The sequence below is a fragment of the Perkinsus marinus genome (assembly GCF_000006405.1).
Source record: "Perkinsus marinus ATCC 50983 genomic scaffold scf_1104296928836, whole genome shotgun sequence".
Taxonomy (NCBI): Eukaryota; Perkinsozoa; order Perkinsida; family Perkinsidae; genus Perkinsus; species Perkinsus marinus.
The window spans coordinates 230,749-247,871 of record NW_003216689.1 but is presented as its reverse complement, the minus strand read 5'-3'; the positions used below and the strand labels follow the sequence as shown (position 1 = coordinate 247,871).

The 17,123-nt window shown below is 51.0% G+C and overlaps 8 protein-coding genes and 1 non-coding gene across 9 annotated transcripts; 4 read left to right on the top strand and 5 right to left on the bottom strand.

The window, feature by feature from the left end:
* Window positions 1-41: 41 nt before the first annotated feature.
* Pmar_PMAR006802 (Transcription initiation factor TFIID subunit, putative) lies at window positions 42-1,086 on the top strand (the record flags this gene model as incomplete). The annotated part of the gene is made up of 3 exons (XM_002788067.1): window positions 42-161; window positions 367-462; window positions 940-1,086. 3 exons carry the CDS (start codon window positions 42-44, stop codon window positions 1,084-1,086), a joined length of 363 nt encoding a protein of 120 aa, XP_002788113.1.
* An 81-nt stretch (window positions 1,087-1,167) lies between these two features.
* Window positions 1,168-5,313, top strand: Pmar_PMAR006801 (hypothetical protein; the record flags this gene model as incomplete). The annotated part of the gene is made up of 17 exons (XM_002788066.1): window positions 1,168-1,237; window positions 1,281-1,427; window positions 1,472-1,581; window positions 2,358-2,471; window positions 2,510-2,592; window positions 2,684-2,806; window positions 2,852-2,947; window positions 2,995-3,098; window positions 3,468-3,580; window positions 4,059-4,148; window positions 4,195-4,323; window positions 4,365-4,435; window positions 4,477-4,592; window positions 4,641-4,785; window positions 4,836-4,970; window positions 5,010-5,147; window positions 5,169-5,313. 17 exons carry the CDS (start codon window positions 1,168-1,170, stop codon window positions 5,311-5,313), a joined length of 1,929 nt encoding a protein of 642 aa, XP_002788112.1.
* On the bottom strand, window positions 3,777-3,848 carry Pmar_PMAR006800. The gene has a single exon. It is a non-coding gene; the product is annotated as a tRNA-Pro (tRNA).
* Window positions 5,314-5,561: 248 nt separating the features above from the next.
* On the top strand, window positions 5,562-6,010 carry Pmar_PMAR006799 (hypothetical protein; the record flags this gene model as incomplete). The annotated part of the gene is made up of 3 exons (XM_002788065.1): window positions 5,562-5,669; window positions 5,716-5,841; window positions 5,891-6,010. The coding sequence occupies 3 exons, from the start codon at window positions 5,562-5,564 to the stop codon at window positions 6,008-6,010; spliced, it is 354 nt and encodes a 117-aa protein (XP_002788111.1).
* Window positions 6,011-6,080: 70 nt separating this feature from the next.
* Pmar_PMAR006798 (Glutamine synthetase, putative) lies at window positions 6,081-8,840 on the bottom strand. Its single transcript, XM_002788064.1, has 10 exons — window positions 8,640-8,840; window positions 8,397-8,593; window positions 8,268-8,351; window positions 8,105-8,221; window positions 7,559-8,057; window positions 7,373-7,513; window positions 7,199-7,326; window positions 7,040-7,143; window positions 6,355-6,996; window positions 6,081-6,308 (listed from the first exon to the last, which is right to left on the bottom strand). Exons 1-10 carry the CDS (start codon window positions 8,818-8,820, stop codon window positions 6,182-6,184), a joined length of 2,220 nt encoding a protein of 739 aa, XP_002788110.1. The 5' UTR covers window positions 8,821-8,840; the 3' UTR covers window positions 6,081-6,181.
* A 748-nt stretch (window positions 8,841-9,588) lies between these two features.
* On the bottom strand, window positions 9,589-10,173 carry Pmar_PMAR006797 (ribosomal protein L36e, putative). Its single transcript, XM_002788063.1, has 2 exons — window positions 9,938-10,173; window positions 9,589-9,819 (listed from the first exon to the last, which is right to left on the bottom strand). The coding sequence occupies exons 1-2, from the start codon at window positions 10,145-10,147 to the stop codon at window positions 9,706-9,708; spliced, it is 324 nt and encodes a 107-aa protein (XP_002788109.1). The 5' UTR covers window positions 10,148-10,173; the 3' UTR covers window positions 9,589-9,705.
* Window positions 10,174-10,347: 174 nt separating this feature from the next.
* Pmar_PMAR006796 (Glutamine synthetase, putative) lies at window positions 10,348-12,806 on the top strand. Its single transcript, XM_002788062.1, has 4 exons — window positions 10,348-11,592; window positions 11,640-12,145; window positions 12,198-12,351; window positions 12,398-12,806. The coding sequence occupies exons 1-4, from the start codon at window positions 10,371-10,373 to the stop codon at window positions 12,736-12,738; spliced, it is 2,223 nt and encodes a 740-aa protein (XP_002788108.1). The 5' UTR covers window positions 10,348-10,370; the 3' UTR covers window positions 12,739-12,806.
* Window positions 12,807-13,462: 656 nt separating this feature from the next.
* Pmar_PMAR006795 (Peroxisomal adenine nucleotide transporter, putative) lies at window positions 13,463-14,722 on the bottom strand (the record flags this gene model as incomplete). The annotated part of the gene is made up of 7 exons (XM_002788061.1): window positions 13,463-13,567; window positions 13,612-13,738; window positions 13,783-14,111; window positions 14,160-14,279; window positions 14,325-14,424; window positions 14,472-14,573; window positions 14,616-14,722. 7 exons carry the CDS (start codon window positions 14,720-14,722, stop codon window positions 13,463-13,465), a joined length of 990 nt encoding a protein of 329 aa, XP_002788107.1.
* Window positions 14,723-14,788: 66 nt separating this feature from the next.
* On the bottom strand, window positions 14,789-17,009 carry Pmar_PMAR006794 (conserved hypothetical protein; the record flags this gene model as incomplete). Its single annotated transcript, XM_002788060.1, has 13 exons — window positions 14,789-14,903; window positions 14,955-15,052; window positions 15,094-15,212; window positions 15,263-15,374; window positions 15,560-15,643; window positions 15,688-15,811; window positions 15,863-15,978; window positions 16,025-16,130; window positions 16,222-16,326; window positions 16,375-16,458; window positions 16,509-16,665; window positions 16,710-16,883; window positions 16,952-17,009. The coding sequence occupies 13 exons, from the start codon at window positions 17,007-17,009 to the stop codon at window positions 14,789-14,791; spliced, it is 1,452 nt and encodes a 483-aa protein (XP_002788106.1).
* Window positions 17,010-17,123: the final 114 nt, after the last annotated feature.

Genomic DNA, 17,123 nt, shown 5'->3' with positions numbered 1-17,123 from the left:
GAGTTGGACGATCGTCATTTGGTGAAGGGAAGTCCTTCATAATGTCCGGGACGAACCCAGGTCTTGGAGGGGTCTCTCAAGCCACGCCTCTGCCAGATGTGCTGACCACTGAGCAGTTGAAGGCGTTGGTCCCAGGAGGTGACGAGATGGATGATACTGCTGTAGGAGGGTGAGCTTAGTATATAGAGATCGTTGGATGTGTGGACAGGGACCCAACTAGCCTTGAGAAATGACGTTCCGCAGGGTTTGATAACAATGGGGAAAATGTTTCTAATGTGAAACTACTGATTGAAGAATGTGTACGAAAAAATGGAAATGAGTTCCCTCCGGGACATTATAGGTTCCTGGATGATTCTCTATGTGTAGATAGAATTGCTGAAGAGAATGGGAAATGACATTTTGGATAAAATATTGTCCGATGCGGCCTCGGTGGCGAAGCGAAGGAAAGAGGAGACGATTTCGGTAGGAAGACTAGGAGGACTACTCAGCGATTACTATAAGGTGTTTATCTGTATTAATATCATTATAGTATAACGATAGACCTATAGAGCACGGGCGGCCGTGATATGAAAAAACTAGTGAAAAACATATTTCACGACTACTGCATGTCACCGCAAATATCGCGTTTTTCACCGAGTTTTACGACGCCACTTCACGTAAAACGGGTGGAACTCCATTATCACCCATTTATCGTATTGTATCCGCATGAAAATGGATTAGATATAAATAGATCTATCGTGATGATATTATTTATATTACTATGAACCAGACAGCTCTGGTCAGTGTTGGGGGAATGTATGTTTGATCTCTTCAGCCCAGCTTAGGAGTTTACACATGAATCTGGGTAGAAATGTACAGAAATCATTGAAAAAATTTTCTCATAATTTTATGTGGTTGATCATGTGCATAGTTTTCCACAGTGGCTCTGCTCATCTTCAGTTGTCTAGTCTAGAGTACGCCTTGGAAAGGGAATGGGGCATTAGCATCCGAGAGGAGTCCTCACCGTTCTACTGCGGAGAAAGGACGGAGGAGAAAACGGAGCCGCAAGAGGATACGAAAGAAAGTCAAGGCGTCAGTCGGGGATGAGCAGAAAAGGAGTTGTGTTGGCCGACTACCCTTTTGGAGAGTTCTTCACAGTTTGTCTGTTGTTGGTCTTATGACTGCTCTATGAGTCGGTCTCCTCCTACGAGCCCTGGTGGAGACGGTGAAGGTCCTCGGGAGAATTCCCCCGATGATAGTAAGAAAGATCGAGCACTGTTTTACTGGATGTACTCTGTAAGGTGCAACTCTCTCTGAGGCGGTGTATGTTAGTGATGATGATGTCAGTACTGAGCCTGATATAGAGGACGTCCCGAGGGACCCTCAGCAGGAGCTCGGTCGGGTTTTTGAGGAGCAGGAGAGGCGGTTAGAGCGCCTATTGCGGGATCGTAGGCAACAGCGGAGCGATTTAAGACATGTTTGCAATTTTTAGGTGTGCGACTTGAGAGAGCCTGTCTGGCGTTTCTCAGTGGAGAGATGCCTGAACACGATCGTGAAGATCTACTCCATGCCCGAGATGAGCTCTCAGATCTTGTCCAGACGGTCATACAAGCGCATGCCAGGATTCGAGACTCTATGGCGACCGCAGCCCCTCGGGTGTAGCTTCTAAATGAGATGAAGAGATTCTCTCGTTGACCCCCCCGTATGCTGAGTATCTTATAAAATTGCGCACTCGCAAGATTTCTCGCACGAGTGAACCTAGAATGGTAACCATTGCTGATGAGCACGTCGACTTTTCTACTCTATGATGTGGTGTTAGTCAATCATCATTCACCAAATCCTGAGCAGATGAGATGCTTGCTCAGCTTGCTATGTGCGACGCTCTGTAGGGGAGCACCTTGGTTTCACGGGAAGAATGCTACGACACGCGCAAGGATGAGGGTAGAGTGTGAGGTCAGTGAGATGGGGCTGTCCAGCTCGGATGAATCGGAATAGGTCGCTGGGCTCTCTGCTGGAGGAGCTTGGGTGGATGCGTCGAACTACACGGCCTTCCTAAAGCGCCATAAGAGCACTGGAGTCCTGATAGGCATTGGCAGCTCTTCCTATTCGAAGTGCAGCAGTCCAGAGTGATCATTCGCGAGAGGCAGGAGTTTGTGGATAGAAGCCCAACAGATACTGTTGTGATGTAGAGGTGCTCCTCAATCGATTCGACATGAGTAGTCTCGGAGAGGTACCTTGTATGTGTGGTCAGCGCCTCTTGAGCGTGTCGGGTAGATACCGTTCGTGCGTGTTGATGTCGACTCTGCTCGAGGGAGGGACCTGGTTCGAAGGCTGAAGGTGTGGTGGTTGGAAGTTGTAGCTCTTCTGGACCTGGTCAGATCGTCCATCTCCCCGCGATAGTGTATCAAGAGACCCCTTCACGTGTTCATATGCTGGGCGACACTTTGGATGTCAACGGCAGCGTCATCGCAGAATTCGTCAACAGCGTGAGAGTGAGCGGTCTCCACGGAAGTATGCATCCTCATTGCAGATACGCTCCCCATTGAGACGAGAAATAGACACCCGTTCGGACCTCAGGGGCTTCCTGTCCGATCTCTCCTCATTTAGACCGGAGTAAGGGAGGGAGACTGTTAATGGAGTGCTTCGAAATTTGCAATCAACCACTGATCGTTGACTCGGGTTGAGGTGCTGTTCTCATATGTAGGTATCCACAGTGGATAAGAGTCGTCCTCGCTATGGGGGGCAGCGATATTGATGACTACGAGGAAGAGGTTGAGGAGATTCGAGAGGCCATCTATCGTTCTCGACTCACACGGAAGCCCATATCGTAGGTGCTCTACCTCCCTTTGGGAGGGGTATAGTACTCAGTCAGGTCGCAGATTGCCCTAGTGCGTAACTCCGCTCTATCTAAGCTTTTACGAGTCACAATTGGCTGCCCGGCGGACCAGACTGGACCAGCCATGCTAGTGTGATGTTCCAAACATCTGCTCGTCGTGTTTCCGAGCTTACCCGCAGGTACTCGCTTTTCCACGGCGAGTTCCTTCCCCCGGGCCGACGGCACTTCAATGGAAGTGACATCCCTTTAGGGAAAGTGCCGCTTCGGCAAATAGCTTTGGGAGGTCAGAGAGTCGCCGAAGTCTCTCAGACAGCATTGCCGTAGTCGAGAAGAGTTTTTGTCGGAAAAACTTGCTCTGGAATCCCTCAGGATCCTTGATAGTAGTGACGCTGTGGAGGCCAACTACATCCCTATACGACGATCATGCGCGATGTTGTCCTCGTGTGACGCGGGCTCTTTGACACAGTGGTTGATAGCCGGTGTTCTCCCACATATTGGGAGGTACTACCAATACTGCCGTAGTATTTTTCACGTTACCTTCTCCTAATTTTCAGCTTTGATTCCTCTTCCTCTGAGTTCTACGAGGCTCTCACAGACAGCGGGCTCCACATCGCTGAATGGCCTATGATTATTCTATTCACAAATACGTCAGATGCCGCGAAACGAGATGCTCATCTCGCAGTGTTTTCACAAGCAGAGCAGATGTGGGCCACGAAAGCATCCTCTCAACCAATCTTGATGGGTGGCGTCTATGCTCGCTATTCAGTGACTACCGCACGCCCGCTCGGATGCGACATTCGTGTGTGCTAGGTTTCGAAAGGAGCCCGTTATATTTTCGTATATGGATGCTACCCAGCATGCAACCCAGATGACCTCTCTTAGGCTGGATTTAAAGAGAGGTGGCGCCAGACTCGTGTAGAATACTTCGTCGAGATGAATTCATCGAACTGATCCAGAAATAGGGCTGTGCCGAGAATTGAACTCGGGACCTCTCGCACCCTAAGCGAGAATCATACCACTAGACCACACAGCCGACGAGATTTTCTCGATAAACATAGTCAAGCCTAGTCCAAATCTCAGGTCTACCAGCACTTGCAGTTAACTCTATCCTCGAGGGCCTCGATCTGACGTGGCAGCCCATCGTTACATATGGTTCCGCACGGAAAAGGTTTTCAAAAACAGTCATCAAAGATCTTGTACGTCTCCCATCTGCTCGTGGAGGGCGGACTCAGGGAGCCTTCAGGTGCTTCGAGCCTTGGGGGGAGACCACCACACTGCAGGAGAAGGGGTGACCACGTCGCACGACGTCCCTCCACCACGGTCTCGTAAAGAGGTAAGTCCTGATCATCCAACCAAGATGGCATGATGTGTTTATGGAGGTTCCAATACGGAGGGAGGGGGAGTATCGGCAAGTCCCTGCATTGAGCAAGGACATGTCCACTTCTGATCGCCTCGAATACGTCCCTCATATTAGCCAAGACCATGCTGAAGGGCAAATGGAGGAATATGTGGGCGCCAATGTATCCTCCAACGACTACGGGCTGTTTAGGTCCTCGATGACGCAGTGGACGTTCTCGTCTTCGCATATAGTAGCAAAGAAGAGACCGATCTTCAGAAGGAGTGCTAATTTGGCCTATTGCTTGCCACACCACTGCATTCAGGTTCGCACTGTATGTGAATCGAGCTTGGGTTCGCGTAGTTGAGCTCGCTTTGACAGAGACTCTCCGAGTGTTAGCGATGGATACATCCGAAGTGGACATCACCAGATTCACTATGGGTGAGTCTCCTAGTGTGCACTCATATACGCTATGCTCGGACTGTTCAGAGCACGAACTGCTGGGAGCAGCCTTCCCTCCGAGCACCCCTGGGCTGTTTTTCTTTCCTGCCCTTGACAAGAGGCCCCCATTCAAACAGTATCCGATGAGACCTTCCCAGGCCGGTGATCAGACGCCACAAGTGCAGTCGTTGCTGTGAGACGAGAGCCGCGTCTTCTAGCCTAGTTTCAAGTGTCACTCCGAAGGTACTGGATGCAGGCCCTGGCATCCTTCCCATTCGACCTGCCCGAGGTGCCTCACTTGGACCGTCTAGAGGCTGATGACTATTGGCGGTATGTGGCCAATGAGCAGTGGGAGAGCTGGGACGATAAGACCAAACAGTATGGCCGCTCCTCTGTGCTCAGCAAGACCATGGTCAGGTACATTGATGACCTCTACCACGATAAGAAGCTATTGAAGCTGTTGAATAAGTACCGAGAAGAGGCATCAGATAACTCAGAAGTGCCACCCAATGTCGAGGCCAACCTTAAGATCCTCGAGGAGAGGATAGCGGAGCGGTGAAAACTCCTCGGCATCAGCACCCACTACGTTCATTGGCCGAGGTACTCCAAGAAGACCCCATTGTCGCCGGACTGGGCTGATGATGAGACCTCCGGGCATCCACCCGACTTCGATGATCTCGACGATGATGATAGTGATGGTGATGACGATATTGAGCTATGACCATGACACTGTGTGCTTATCAGTGCCTCGCGTTATATAGTTGTCATGGGTTGGAAATAGGACCACTTTTTTCGAGCGCGCTCAACCAACCATACTTCCATCCTGATATCAATCTCGCTCGCCCCCCCCACCCCTGTCCAGCGGCGACCATATTTTGAGCACGTTGGGATTTCCACCACCGGCGTGCTTGTTGCCGGTCGTAGAGTCTCCAAGACAGCTCCCTATCGCAGCCATTTACTCTCCCATAAATGCTCTTTCGTTATCTAATCTTACACGTCCTTTTTATTGTGGCCGTCGCCATCGGCCTGGAGAAGGCCACAGTTAGTCACAAGGATCTTGACGATGATGATGAAGATGTACCATACCATCCCTTAGATTCATCCTGTTATCCTCATACTTCAGGATTCCGACAAGAAGACCCTGAGTGATGCTGACATCCACGACGCCATCATCGCCCATATGAGGGCCATCCAAGCCCCCTTCGAGAAGCTCAAGAAAGCCTATCTCGCCAACCGTGTCAACCGCGCTGTAAGGTACCCCTAGAATTGTCTCTCGATTTAGTCCTTCTCCTCTTTAGCGCGAGTTAGTCGATGGCCCCGAGATCAAAACCGACCGCATGTCCCTCAGCCGCCGAACCGCCAACATCCGAGAGAGACTTCGTAGTGCCCGCGATTCTCGCCTTGCCCGCTTGGGTTAACCATGACGTGTTCGTCCTACGTTGTTACGGTGGATGATGGTTGTGTTGTTAACAACACAAGCTTATGGGGTAGATGAAAAGACAATGACTATTATGGGGCGCAGCGACGACGAGATTCCGTGGGCGTCGCCACCCTTAGACAGAATTGATTGACGATTACAATGGAAGTAATCACTTCATGAAAAGCATCTCTTGATAAGTGGGAAGAGGCCAATAATCATCTGCGACCAACAGCTCCATGGCGTCAACCTTCTCACGTAGCTCAGCCGTTGCTGGGGCTAACACATCGGCTATGTACCTGACTTAATCCGTATCATGCATGCCATAACCTAAGATATCGTCACCTGGCATGAACCATTTCATCAGCATCTTCATCCTTGTGATTCATGACTGCTTCCAACTTCTCCACAGCCTGACCAAGCTCATCAATGGCTTTGCTCACAGCGTTATACTTGTCCTGGACGAACTTAGGAGGCACCCCGCCCCCGGCCGCCTTGGCCGAATTCAGAGTACTCGAGACCTCAGCCAAATAGCGCAGACACGCAGGGGCTATGACGGTATGGGCGATACGATGGGCACATTCAGCTTCGACGCGCCCCATGTTGGTGTAGCGTTCCAGGAGGACATTCTGTCTGGCCAAAACCTCTGATTTGCTCATGACCCCAGTCCCTTCAAAGAGGCCGATGGCCTCCTCAGTGGCGAACTCGGCCAGGGCTTCCGGGGCCTTGACAAGATTCTTCAAACCACGACGAGCTGCCTCTTCCTTCCACTCGTCCGAGTAGCCATCACCATTAAAAACAACACGGCCATGATCCCTATAGGTGTCCCTTATCACAGCCTTGGCCGCAGCGTCGAGACAGAGGCCTCCCTCCAGGTACTCTTCCAGCTGGGCACACATCGCCTTCAAACTCTGGGCCATCATTGTGTTCAGCATTATTAGGGCCGGCGAGAGGGAGTCGCTCGAACCAACAGCACGGAATTCGAACCTGACCAGAGTCCTCATCGAGGCCGACCAGAGGGATGACTTACTTGTTTCCTGTGAAAGCGAACGGGCTCGTCCTGTTCCTGTCCCCAGCATCCTTATTGAGAGTGGGCAGAGGATGAGCTCCGACTGTCATGGCACTCCGGTGAACCTAGCAACAGAGGAGCAGCATCGTCCACCATGAAAAACACGGATGAGCTCATCACCCTCGTCTCGATGTTGTATCCACCTGAGCATCCTTCCGAATTGATAGTCGCGCGAATTTGTTCAAATACATCCTGCAGTTGTTCACCGAGGTAGACCGAAATGATGGCCGGGGGAGCCTCCTGGGCGCCTAAGAGGGATGAATACGGGGAGAGGGGGGCCAAGACTACTTCTACCGAGTCTATGGTCGTTGGAAGCCGAGGCCACGGTCGCCCTAAGGAGGCCAGCATGGAGATCGACAGCACGAATAACAGCCGACAGGAACATCAAAAACGGCAAGTTCTCAGCAGGGCTGTCGGTCGGGTTGAGAAGGTTGCCTGTGGGGGGACAGTAGTAGTGAAGTAGATGATGATGCTGCCTACCTTGAGTGTTGTTCCCCAGACTCCAGTTCACGTGCTTACCAGAGCCATTGACTCCCTTGAAGGGCTTCTCGTGGAATAGAGCTTTGAAGCCGTGCTTACTGGCGATGTTGTCCAGGACTTGCATGAGGACATGCTGATGGTCCGAGGCTATGTTGGCGGTCTCAAAGAGAGGGACTATCTCGAATTGGCCGGGGGCGACCTCATTGTGTCGGCATTTGATAGGCACACCCAACTTGTAGAGTCGACTCTCAGTCTCCGTCATGCACTTGAGGATGCGGTCTGGGATGGCCCCAAGGTAGTGGTCGTCGAACTGCTGAGTCTTGGCTGGGCACAGGCCGAAGAGAGTGCGGTTGCAGATGACCAAGTCGGGCCTCATCGCGAAGAGCTTCTTGTCTACTAAGAAATACTCCTGTTCTGCTCCACAAAAGGAAACGACTTGTCCGATCGGCTCATCTCCAACAAAATGGGTGAGCATCTTCTCAGCGGCAGCAGCGACAGCCTGAAGGGAAAGTGATGGCAATGACGATGCTGTTGTGTTGGGAGCACCTGCATGGACCTCAGCAAGGGGGTCTTCAGATCCATGGCCTCCCCCGTCCAAGAAACAAAGGCCGTTGGAATACACAGAGTAAGGCAGCCGCCCTTCTCCATGAGGTATGCAGGGGACTGAGGACGGTCCTGTGGGAGGAGATAGGGGAGTATGTGTACTCACTGTGACATCCCAGGCTGTGTACCCACGGGCCTCGTAGGTGTCTCTGATACCACCATGGGGGAAGGAGGAGGCGTCGGGTTCACCCTAAGGTGTAGATGTGATCAGAAATAGTAGTTCCTCGACCCTTACTTGGATCAAGGATTTCCCATTGAACATAGTGAAGGCAGTGCCATCACCCCTAGGCTCAATGAAGCTCTCATGCTTCTCGGCAGTAGAGCCGGTATGGGGGTAGAAGACGTGGGTGAAATGGGTGGCGCCGAGACCCACAGCCCAGTCCTTCATAGCTGCAGCTACAGTGTCGGCCAGAGAGGGGTCCAAAGGCCTCCCTAAACACTATGAATGTCATAAGGAATGTAGGAGGCGACTCCTTACCGGCCTCCATGGAGATCCTTAGCTGCCTGTAGACGTCAGTCGGCAGACGATTCTGCATGACCCTCTGTGAGAAGACGTACTTGCCGAAGTCGTTGTGGGTCTCAGTAAGATCAGCATCGTGAGCCGTATCGGTACTACGGTCGATCATCGACATCACAGCCTTTTGTCTACCAACCGTCATGATCAACACAAAATATGATCAAAAACTCCTGAGGAAATATTGTTCCCTTATACCATATTGACAAGAACTAAACTCAAGGCACTTCTGAGTGTTGAAGTCTGACTTTCAGGTGTAACTGACTCAACTAAACCGACGCCCGACTCGAGCTGGAGCATCGGTAATGGGGAGCAGTGGAGATGATATTGCCTGCGTTTCCCTCCTGATGGCAACAAATGAACCAAAACAGGTAGTATAAACAGGCGTAGACAGTCGAGTTATCCCTCACATAACTAAACCGACAAAGAAGACCATCGTGCGCCGGTAATGGGAGTGAGGGGAGATGATGCATATTGCCTGCGTTTCCCTCCTGATGGCAACGAATAAGCCGAAACAGGTAGTATAAACAGGCGAGGTCATGTGTAGTTCAGACGAAAGATGGTGATTGTAGTAATCGTCACTGGCAATACGAGTGAACTATGCGAACAAAATCATCATTACAGTAGCAGCTAAGGGTCTCAGACGAAAGATGGTGATTAAGTTGTTACTCGTCACTGAAAGTCAGAGTGAACTATGCATAACAGATAGTCATCATGGAGTAGTAGTGATGAGCTGTTGATCAGACGACTGACGGCAATCGCAACAAATACGCTATAATGCCGCTAATCTGCCTCCATTCACTATTGCAGGCCTAATTCGGGCAGAGCTACCAAGAAGCAATGCCCGATTCAACAGATCCCTGCAGTCCCTTTATGATGAACACCAGTCTACTTAACTCAACACGACGAGGAAGGAATGGTTCCCGTCGAGACCTGGAAACAGCATTTGGCAAGCCAAGAGCTGCCAACCAGAGAGATGGTCATCGTCGTCGTAGTAGTAGCCTTCAGTTTAGTAGAGTGTAGTCTCCACTTAGTGATGGGCGTGGGCGGCATGAGCCTTCTTACGCTGGGCCATGATGTCAGCCTGGAGCTCCTCACGCTTCGCCTTAGCCCTCTTGTGAGTACCCAAACGCTTCTTGCCGTACTGAAAACAAGAACAAGTCGAAAACGTCTATACGAAAGACAACTTTTCTCAGTGAACAAATTTGAATAGGAATTTTGTATCCCACGATAACTATAAAAGCCACGGAAGTGATACCTACCTTGAGAGCACGCTTGAAGCTAGCAGCAGAGCCGATCTTGATCAACTCCATCATATGACGCTCATAGGGAGCAAATCCGCAGACCTCACGAGCGACCTCACGGGCGAGGTGCTTCTTAGCAGAGTAAGAAGACTTCAGTGCCTTGGGCTGACGCACGTTGAGCGTGTGACCCTTGTTGATGCCAGCGGCCAAGCCAGATTTCGCGGCCATTTTGACGGGACTACCTTACAAACGTGGAGAACCACGAAAGGAATAGCGTTAATCGATCGACTGGGCGAGCGAGTTATGTACACAGCGGACGTGCGCTTCTTACAGTGCTCATGATTGAGGGAACGATTTTTCAAAGTGCAGCAAGCTAGATATGTCTACACAAGTGTCATCAGTACGCTATCGCATATTAGATTCACCACAGTACTGTCAGCATTTGTTAACGATGGCCTCCAATAGAGTCTCCGCTGTATCCGCTATCGTCGATCACAATCGTGACCTCTCCTATGGTGTCGACACTAAGACCACCAAGCACTCATTTGGCATGCATGTCTTCTCTGATAGGGTCATGCGTGATGCCCTGCCACATTCAATCTACAAGCAGATGCACAGCACTGTTGAGAACCACGAACCTCTCGACCCCTCCCTGGCCGACACCGTGGCTGCGGCTATGAAGGACTGGGCTGTGGGTCTCGGCGCCACCCACTTCACCCACGTCTTCTACCCCCATACCGGCTCTACTGCCGAGAAGCATGAGAGCTTCATTGAGCCTAGTGGTGACGGCTCTGCCTTGACCAGGTTCGACGGGTCGTCGTTGATCCAGGGTGAGCCCGATGCCTCCTCCTTCCCTAATGGTGGTATCAGAGGCACCTACGAGGCTCGTGGTTACACCGCATGGGATGTCACCTCTCCTGCTTATGTCCTTGAGAAGGGTGGCACTATGACGCTATGTATTCCCACTGCTTTCGTCTCTTGGACTGGTGACGCTATCGACTTGAAGATTCCACTGCTGAGGTCCATGCAGGCAGTAGAAGATGCGGCTCGGCGAGTGCTGTCTCATTTTGTCTCCGAGTCCGAACCTATCAGTAACATCACTAGCTATTGTGGACCTGAACAAGAGTACTTCCTAGTCGATAAGCGTCTTGTTGCCCTAAGGCCTGATCTGATCATCTGCGATCGAACTCTATTCGGTTGCGTCCCGCCAAAGTCGCAGCAGTTCGACGACCACTATTTTGGTGCCATCCCCGACCGCATCCTCAAGTGCATGACGGAGACTGAGAGTCGACTCTACAAGTTGGGTGTGCCTATCAAATGCCGACACAATGAGGTCGCCCCCGGCCAATTCGAGATAGTCCCTCTCTTTGAGACCGCCAACATAGCTTCGGACCATCAGCATTTGATCATGCAAGTCCTCAAGAACACTGCGGAGAAGCACGGCTTCGCAGCTATTCTCCACGAGAAGCCTTTCGCTGGTGTCAACGGTTCCGGCAAGCATGTCAACTGGAGCATTGGAAATTCTACTCAAGGCAACTTTTTCGAGCCTACAGAGAATCCAGGAGCCAACACAAGATTTTTGTTTTTTATTGCTGCTGTCATTCGTGCCGTTGATATTCACGCTGGTCTCCTCAGAGGCAGTATTGCTAGTGCTTCCAACGACCATCGATTGGGTAAGTAGCTCGAGTAGAATCAACTTGGTTTAGCCTTCGTGCCTCAGGTGCGCAGGAAGCTCCTCCTGCTATCATCTCTATCTACCTCGGTGATCAGCTTTTTGACATATTCGAGCAGATCAAGTCGGCGACCAAGGCTGGAGAGTCCGATATGGGCGAGTACAAGTTGGAGACTCGAGTTAAACGCACTTCGATGACTCTGGGTGCGAAGACTCTGCCTTCTCTCAACAAGGACGCTGGTGACCGGAATAGGACTAGCCCGTTCGCCTTCACGGGCAACAAGTTCGAGTTCAGAGCAGTGGGCTCCAGCCAGTCCTTGTCACCCTCATTGATCGTGCTGAACACTATCATGGCGCAGAGTTTGGCGTACTTGGGTGGTCTTCTTGAGGAGCGTATCAAGAACGGTATGCAGCTTGAGGAAGCTTCGAAGGCGATCATCGGTGAGGTGTATAGAGATCATGGACGTGTGGTATTCAATGGTGACGGATACTCCGACGCTTGGAAGGAGGAGGCTGCCAGTCGCGGCCTGAAAATACTTGCCAAATCTCCTGAGGTAAGTGAGCCGTCGCCTGTTGGAGCATGTTGGTACCGTATTGTGGTTTTAGGCTATTGCTGAGTTTGCGACTCCGGAAACTATCGCACTGTTTGAGAGCTGCGGAGTGATGAATCAGTCGGAGCTCACTGCTAAGAAGAATATCCTACTGGAGATATACTTCAATCGCATAGCGGTCGAAGCTCGATGCGCCTATAGGATTGCCAGTATGTGTAGATGTCGACAGCCTTGTTCACAATGGTGTTGTTGTAGATACTATGATCCTCCCCGCCTGTATCAAGTACCAGACTGATCTCGCTGTGAACGTCGAAAGGCTGAAGTCTGCTACTGGGTTGGCACCTGAGTTTACAACTGCTAGGCTGTACGAGGTCAGTCAGCTTATAGAGCATTTGGGGAAGGCTTTGGCAGCTTTGAAGGCAATGGTTGACCATAAGGACAACAGCGACGATCCGATGGTTCATGCGAGGTTTGCTGCTGATGAGATGAGGCCGGCTATGAAAGATTTGAGGGATACTGTCGATTCATTGGAGCAAATTTTAGCTGACGAATATTGGCCTCTTCCCACATATCAGGAGATGCTATTCATCAAGTAATTACGTATTTCATCATTTTTCACATATTACGCTACTCACTGATGTAACCAACGATTTAGTATCTGTAGTGCTACTTGATAGTTTGTAGAGGAGGGATGCTCTCCTTCCAATTAGGTTTCAGTGACGCTTGGAGATCTGCGTTGAAAGTTTGTTGAATATTTGACAGTGTCAAATTGACACCGATTGGCTCCTCCTGTTCAAAACGTCACAACGAGGATTTTATGAAAGGAAACGATGGGGTCGCTGAAAACATTAAAGAAGGGCGACGAGAGCATTAATCAACCTGCTTCATACACTGGTTCTTCTAGTTTGTACTGGGAGGTCTCCTCTAGGACATGTTTGTAGGGGTATTCTACATTACATACTCTATTACAGGGATAAAGTTTACCACGCGAATAACGTTGTTAGTAGTATACCAGTATTCATTCTGTCAAGGACGCGTGGGTTTCACGCAAATTTGGAAACACCGTCCACATCACTTATCTAGCTCCAGGGCCTGCAGTTGCAGGCTACGCGAGAGTACAGCAAAGGTTTTGAGTTTTTTCATCAATTTGGTTTGTTAATTTCTACAATTCCTCGTAATATCTTTATCTTGCCTTTCGGTTGTTCTTCCTACCCCTAGAGGCACTCATTTGTCTACTTATGAGATATACAAATGGATATTTTCCCACACTACTGTACACACAAAACGGTCCCAGTTGAAACCATTACAAAAACACACAATTTAACGTCTCAAGATGATCTTCCTCATACTCTGATCTATTTTCTCCTTTGCCATCAACATCAACGCCGCCGTCAGCACTCCTTTATATAACTGCGGGCTCATTCCCTGAAGCTCCCGTAAAGTGCTCAGAAGTGACAGCCTTTTCCCACCTTGTAAAGACCAGCGAGTCTTCCATCTCCGTCATTCCACATGTCTCTAAGTAGCTTTTTCGGCCCCGTTTCAGAGGAGTCACTCGTCTGACCTTTAGTCTGCTGCAACACCTTCACTCTAACATATCTGTGAACGGCATAAAGTGATGACACCAATAGGCTCATCACTACGGGAATGTGCAGACAGTCGCGACTGCCTTAGCAACAGCTCCCAACCAGAACGCTTCCATCGACGTGAGATTAGACCTACACGACCGAGCGATGGGAAAGGCAGTAAAGAGCCGCAAATACCGTCCTCTGAGGAAGGGCCTCTTGAGCTGGTCGAAAGTAGTGTACTCAATGGCGGGATTCACACATAGTATAATATTGGAGCCGATTCCGGAGTATCTGCACCGACGATGATATCGAACGAAAGCCTCTCGATGAGCGTACAGGTCCATCGGCTCATTGAGAGCAATTCGGGTGAGATGACGCAGGAAATGCCCCTCTGTTTTGCCCACCTATACAAGATACAATCAAAACTACAACTAGCTGACCGCCACCCCTACCTGCTGCCTAGTCTGGACTATCTCAACAGGTGTTGTCACAAAGACGCTCCCAAGAGCTGCTAGGTACCCCAAAACCAGATTGGCCGACACCGACAGCTTCCCCTCCTTACGATAAACTCTCTGAACACACTACGGCTCCATCACCAACCCCATGCCCCGACTCACAATTAGGGCGCTGTACATATAGAAGTAGACAAACTTCTGCAGCACACTGTGGAAGAGCTTCGCCGTCAACCCACGATAGAGCGCAGGGATTCCGCCAGACCTAGCAATAGCCTTTGACGAATCAACTCGAAAGCTGCTGCCGCCTACCGCACAGTACGGATGAGGACCTCCAACGAACCCTTATCGTAGGGCTGCCCATTTTCATCCACTCCCACGTTCAGTCGAGTCTTGACTGTATCCAGAGGGTACCTAAATAGTGCCGTCCCCTCGATACACTAGGAGGCCTCTCACATTATAAGTGTGCTGAATGCCGCGCCCGCAGCACCCGAGCTGGCCGAGCAGAAATCCACCAAAGTCGGGGAAGGCTCTCGAGCAGGAACCGAGATGACCGGTGCCATTAAAAACTATCCCAGAAAGATCACCAATGAGTTCAACGCTGCACTCTGTAAATGCAATAGAAACGATCAGCCTATGTAGCCGACGTCGGGCTCCTCCTGGTCCTCTCGACCGCCCTCTACCTTCGGAACAGAGCCTTCAATATACTTACGCTTCAACATAGCGTCTTGCTGTTGGCGGAACCTGACAACGTCAAAGCCTTTTCCTCAGCCCTCACCAAAACGGGGGCACTACTCCTTAGAAACGACGACCCTCCTCTTCTTAGTAGGAGCAGCAGCCTCGGCCTCCCCTACATCAGCCTGGGGTAGCGACTGTAGGTCTTCACCATGTATCTACACCAACCATGAGAGCTCCCAACCACCAACTCACTTACATCATCCACAACTCCTCTACTCTGCCAACCCGCATACACTCGGAAGGCTCGAGCATTGGCGAACTCCCTTTGTTGTTGCCGCCACTGCTTGAGGGCCTCCTTACGAGCACTAGCCGCAGCTAAATGAACAGCCCTAGTGCACAGTCCGCAGATCAGTCGACCCTACTACCTTCCTCCTTCGTGAAAGCCTCAGCCTCTACAGCTCTACGGGCAGCAGCAACATCCCGACACGACCTCAGAGAAGACCAATGCACTTGCCTAGTATCAGATGCAAGGCGAACCTGAGAAGAGGCAAGAAGCGACTACTATGCTGTGTGGGAAACTACACGTGTTGGTGACAATATGAAAATTCTGGGAAATTCTTATTCATTTCCGTACGCTTCCACCCGAATTCGTATATAAACTTCTATAACGATCAAGCTCAGTTGAGGAAAGCAAGCATATATTCCAACACTGCTTATACTACCTCAACAAGCCCCAGTGTGGCGTCCCCTCCCGGCACAATTTGCCCTAGCTCCCAACCACCCGACTCCTCATCACGAACGAACACCTATATCGGAATCAACACCACGATCAGCCTACGCCCCCTCCTACATAAGAGCCCACAATGCTGATCTGATCGGCAGCCTCCGGGTGCTGGGAGGCGTTAATCCGACACCCTTCCGTGTCCAGTAATATACACCGCATACCGTACTTCTGCAGAATCGTCTCGGGCAGTCTGAGAGCACCCCATTCCACTCTATCGAGACAATAGCCCCTCCCCTCCCACCTGTTGAGGTTAACTGTGAAGTACTTATGTGTGAGCAACAGGAGCTCAGCGTAACGGCCCAACATCATCGACTCAGCCGCCTGGGCCTCTCCCGTAACCTCCTCCGGGTGGAAGACCTATCCAAAGCGTCATAACTCCCTAGCCCAGCGAGGAGACGCCTACCGTGGTGTCGAACAATACTGGATAAAACCACGTCCATAGGCTCGACGGCTGGGCCACACACCGCAGATAGAGTAGCCCCAGGCAAACTACATACCTACGACTAGCCCTAGTAGCCTGCTACCACTACCACCACCCCAACCTACGGACTCCCCTTCCTCCCCAGTATGCGCCGCAACTCGCCTGGTCTTGGCCCCAGCGTACCTAGGGACAAGCTCCAACTCGGCCGGGCTTGTCCTTTACTACAGAGTTTATACAAACAACAGAACATCGTCGATGGGATGTTCAGCGCACCCACGTTATATCTAACAAATCCAGCTTCGCTCCGCTGTCATTTTCATCCCTCCACTCACGGTTCAGCATGCTCTACCGCCCTCTCGACCTCCTCCACCACCTCCTCAACTGTACTCATCCCTCTCAAACCCTTGTTAAAGTAACTACCCCAACACCACCATAGACCCTATAGGGCCGACCCTAGCCGTCTTACTCCGATGATTGTATATTCTGCACTAGCGTCGGGTACAAGCCATATAAGGGGCCTTGGTTCACCACAACCAGGGCTCCAGTACCATCAACGTCGACCCCCGCTACAGAAGCAACCTCCTCACCCTTAGTTGATTCACTCGTTGCCTTCCTGGTCGGATCTGCATAGGTTTCGGTACACTCCCACTATATTAACTGCTGCTACCAGCCATCTCAATGAGGCCCTTATTAAAGACCTCCATTTCCTGAGCATACCTTCGACACTTAGGGCACGTATGTGGTCGGGGCTTCTTATGGAGGAAGCATTTCTTCGGCCTCTCCAACCGAGCCACACCCCCCTTCCCCTCCTCCGGAACTGCCGATTCCTCACTACTGCTAACTGATGGCGATGGCGTCGGGACTATGAGCAACGACAGCTGTAAAACTACCATCGACGCCCAGCCCTACCCTCCTGCTGTTCTTGCAGGGTTTCCTCCGTAGTGCCTAGCTGAACACTAGGTGCCATGGTCCTCACCGGTGGGGGCAGCTTCCAACGACCGATACCCGACAGGTTATTGTTGCTAGAGGACACCTGCTGACCACTTCCATCAACAGATACCACCACAACTACTACTACTCG

Bases quoted from the DNA above. Each gene is read 5' to 3' on its own strand.
- Pmar_PMAR006797 (XM_002788063.1), bottom strand. From the start codon at position 10,147: ATGGCCGCGAAATCTGGCTTGGCCGCTGGCATCAACAAGGGTCACACG. The intron at 9,820-9,937 runs GTAGGTATCACT...TCTTGTTTTCAG, and splicing joins GCTTCAAGCGTGCTCTCAAG to TACGGCAAGAAGCGTTTGGG.
- Pmar_PMAR006798 (XM_002788064.1), bottom strand. From the start codon at position 8,820: ATGACGGTTGGTAGACAAAAGGCTGTGATGTCGATGATCGACCGTAGT. The intron at 8,352-8,396 runs GTAAGGGTCGAG...TCTACACCTTAG, and splicing joins ATGGGAAATCCTTGATCCAA to GGTGAACCCGACGCCTCCTC. The intron at 8,058-8,104 runs GTGCTCCCAACA...CTTTCCCTTCAG, and splicing joins CCTTGCTGAGGTCCATGCAG to GCTGTCGCTGCTGCCGCTGA.
- Pmar_PMAR006796 (XM_002788062.1), top strand. From the start codon at position 10,371: ATGGCCTCCAATAGAGTCTCCGCTGTATCCGCTATCGTCGATCACAAT. The intron at 11,593-11,639 runs GTAAGTAGCTCG...TTCGTGCCTCAG, and splicing joins TTCCAACGACCATCGATTGG to GTGCGCAGGAAGCTCCTCCT. The intron at 12,146-12,197 runs GTAAGTGAGCCG...TTGTGGTTTTAG, and splicing joins TACTTGCCAAATCTCCTGAG to GCTATTGCTGAGTTTGCGAC.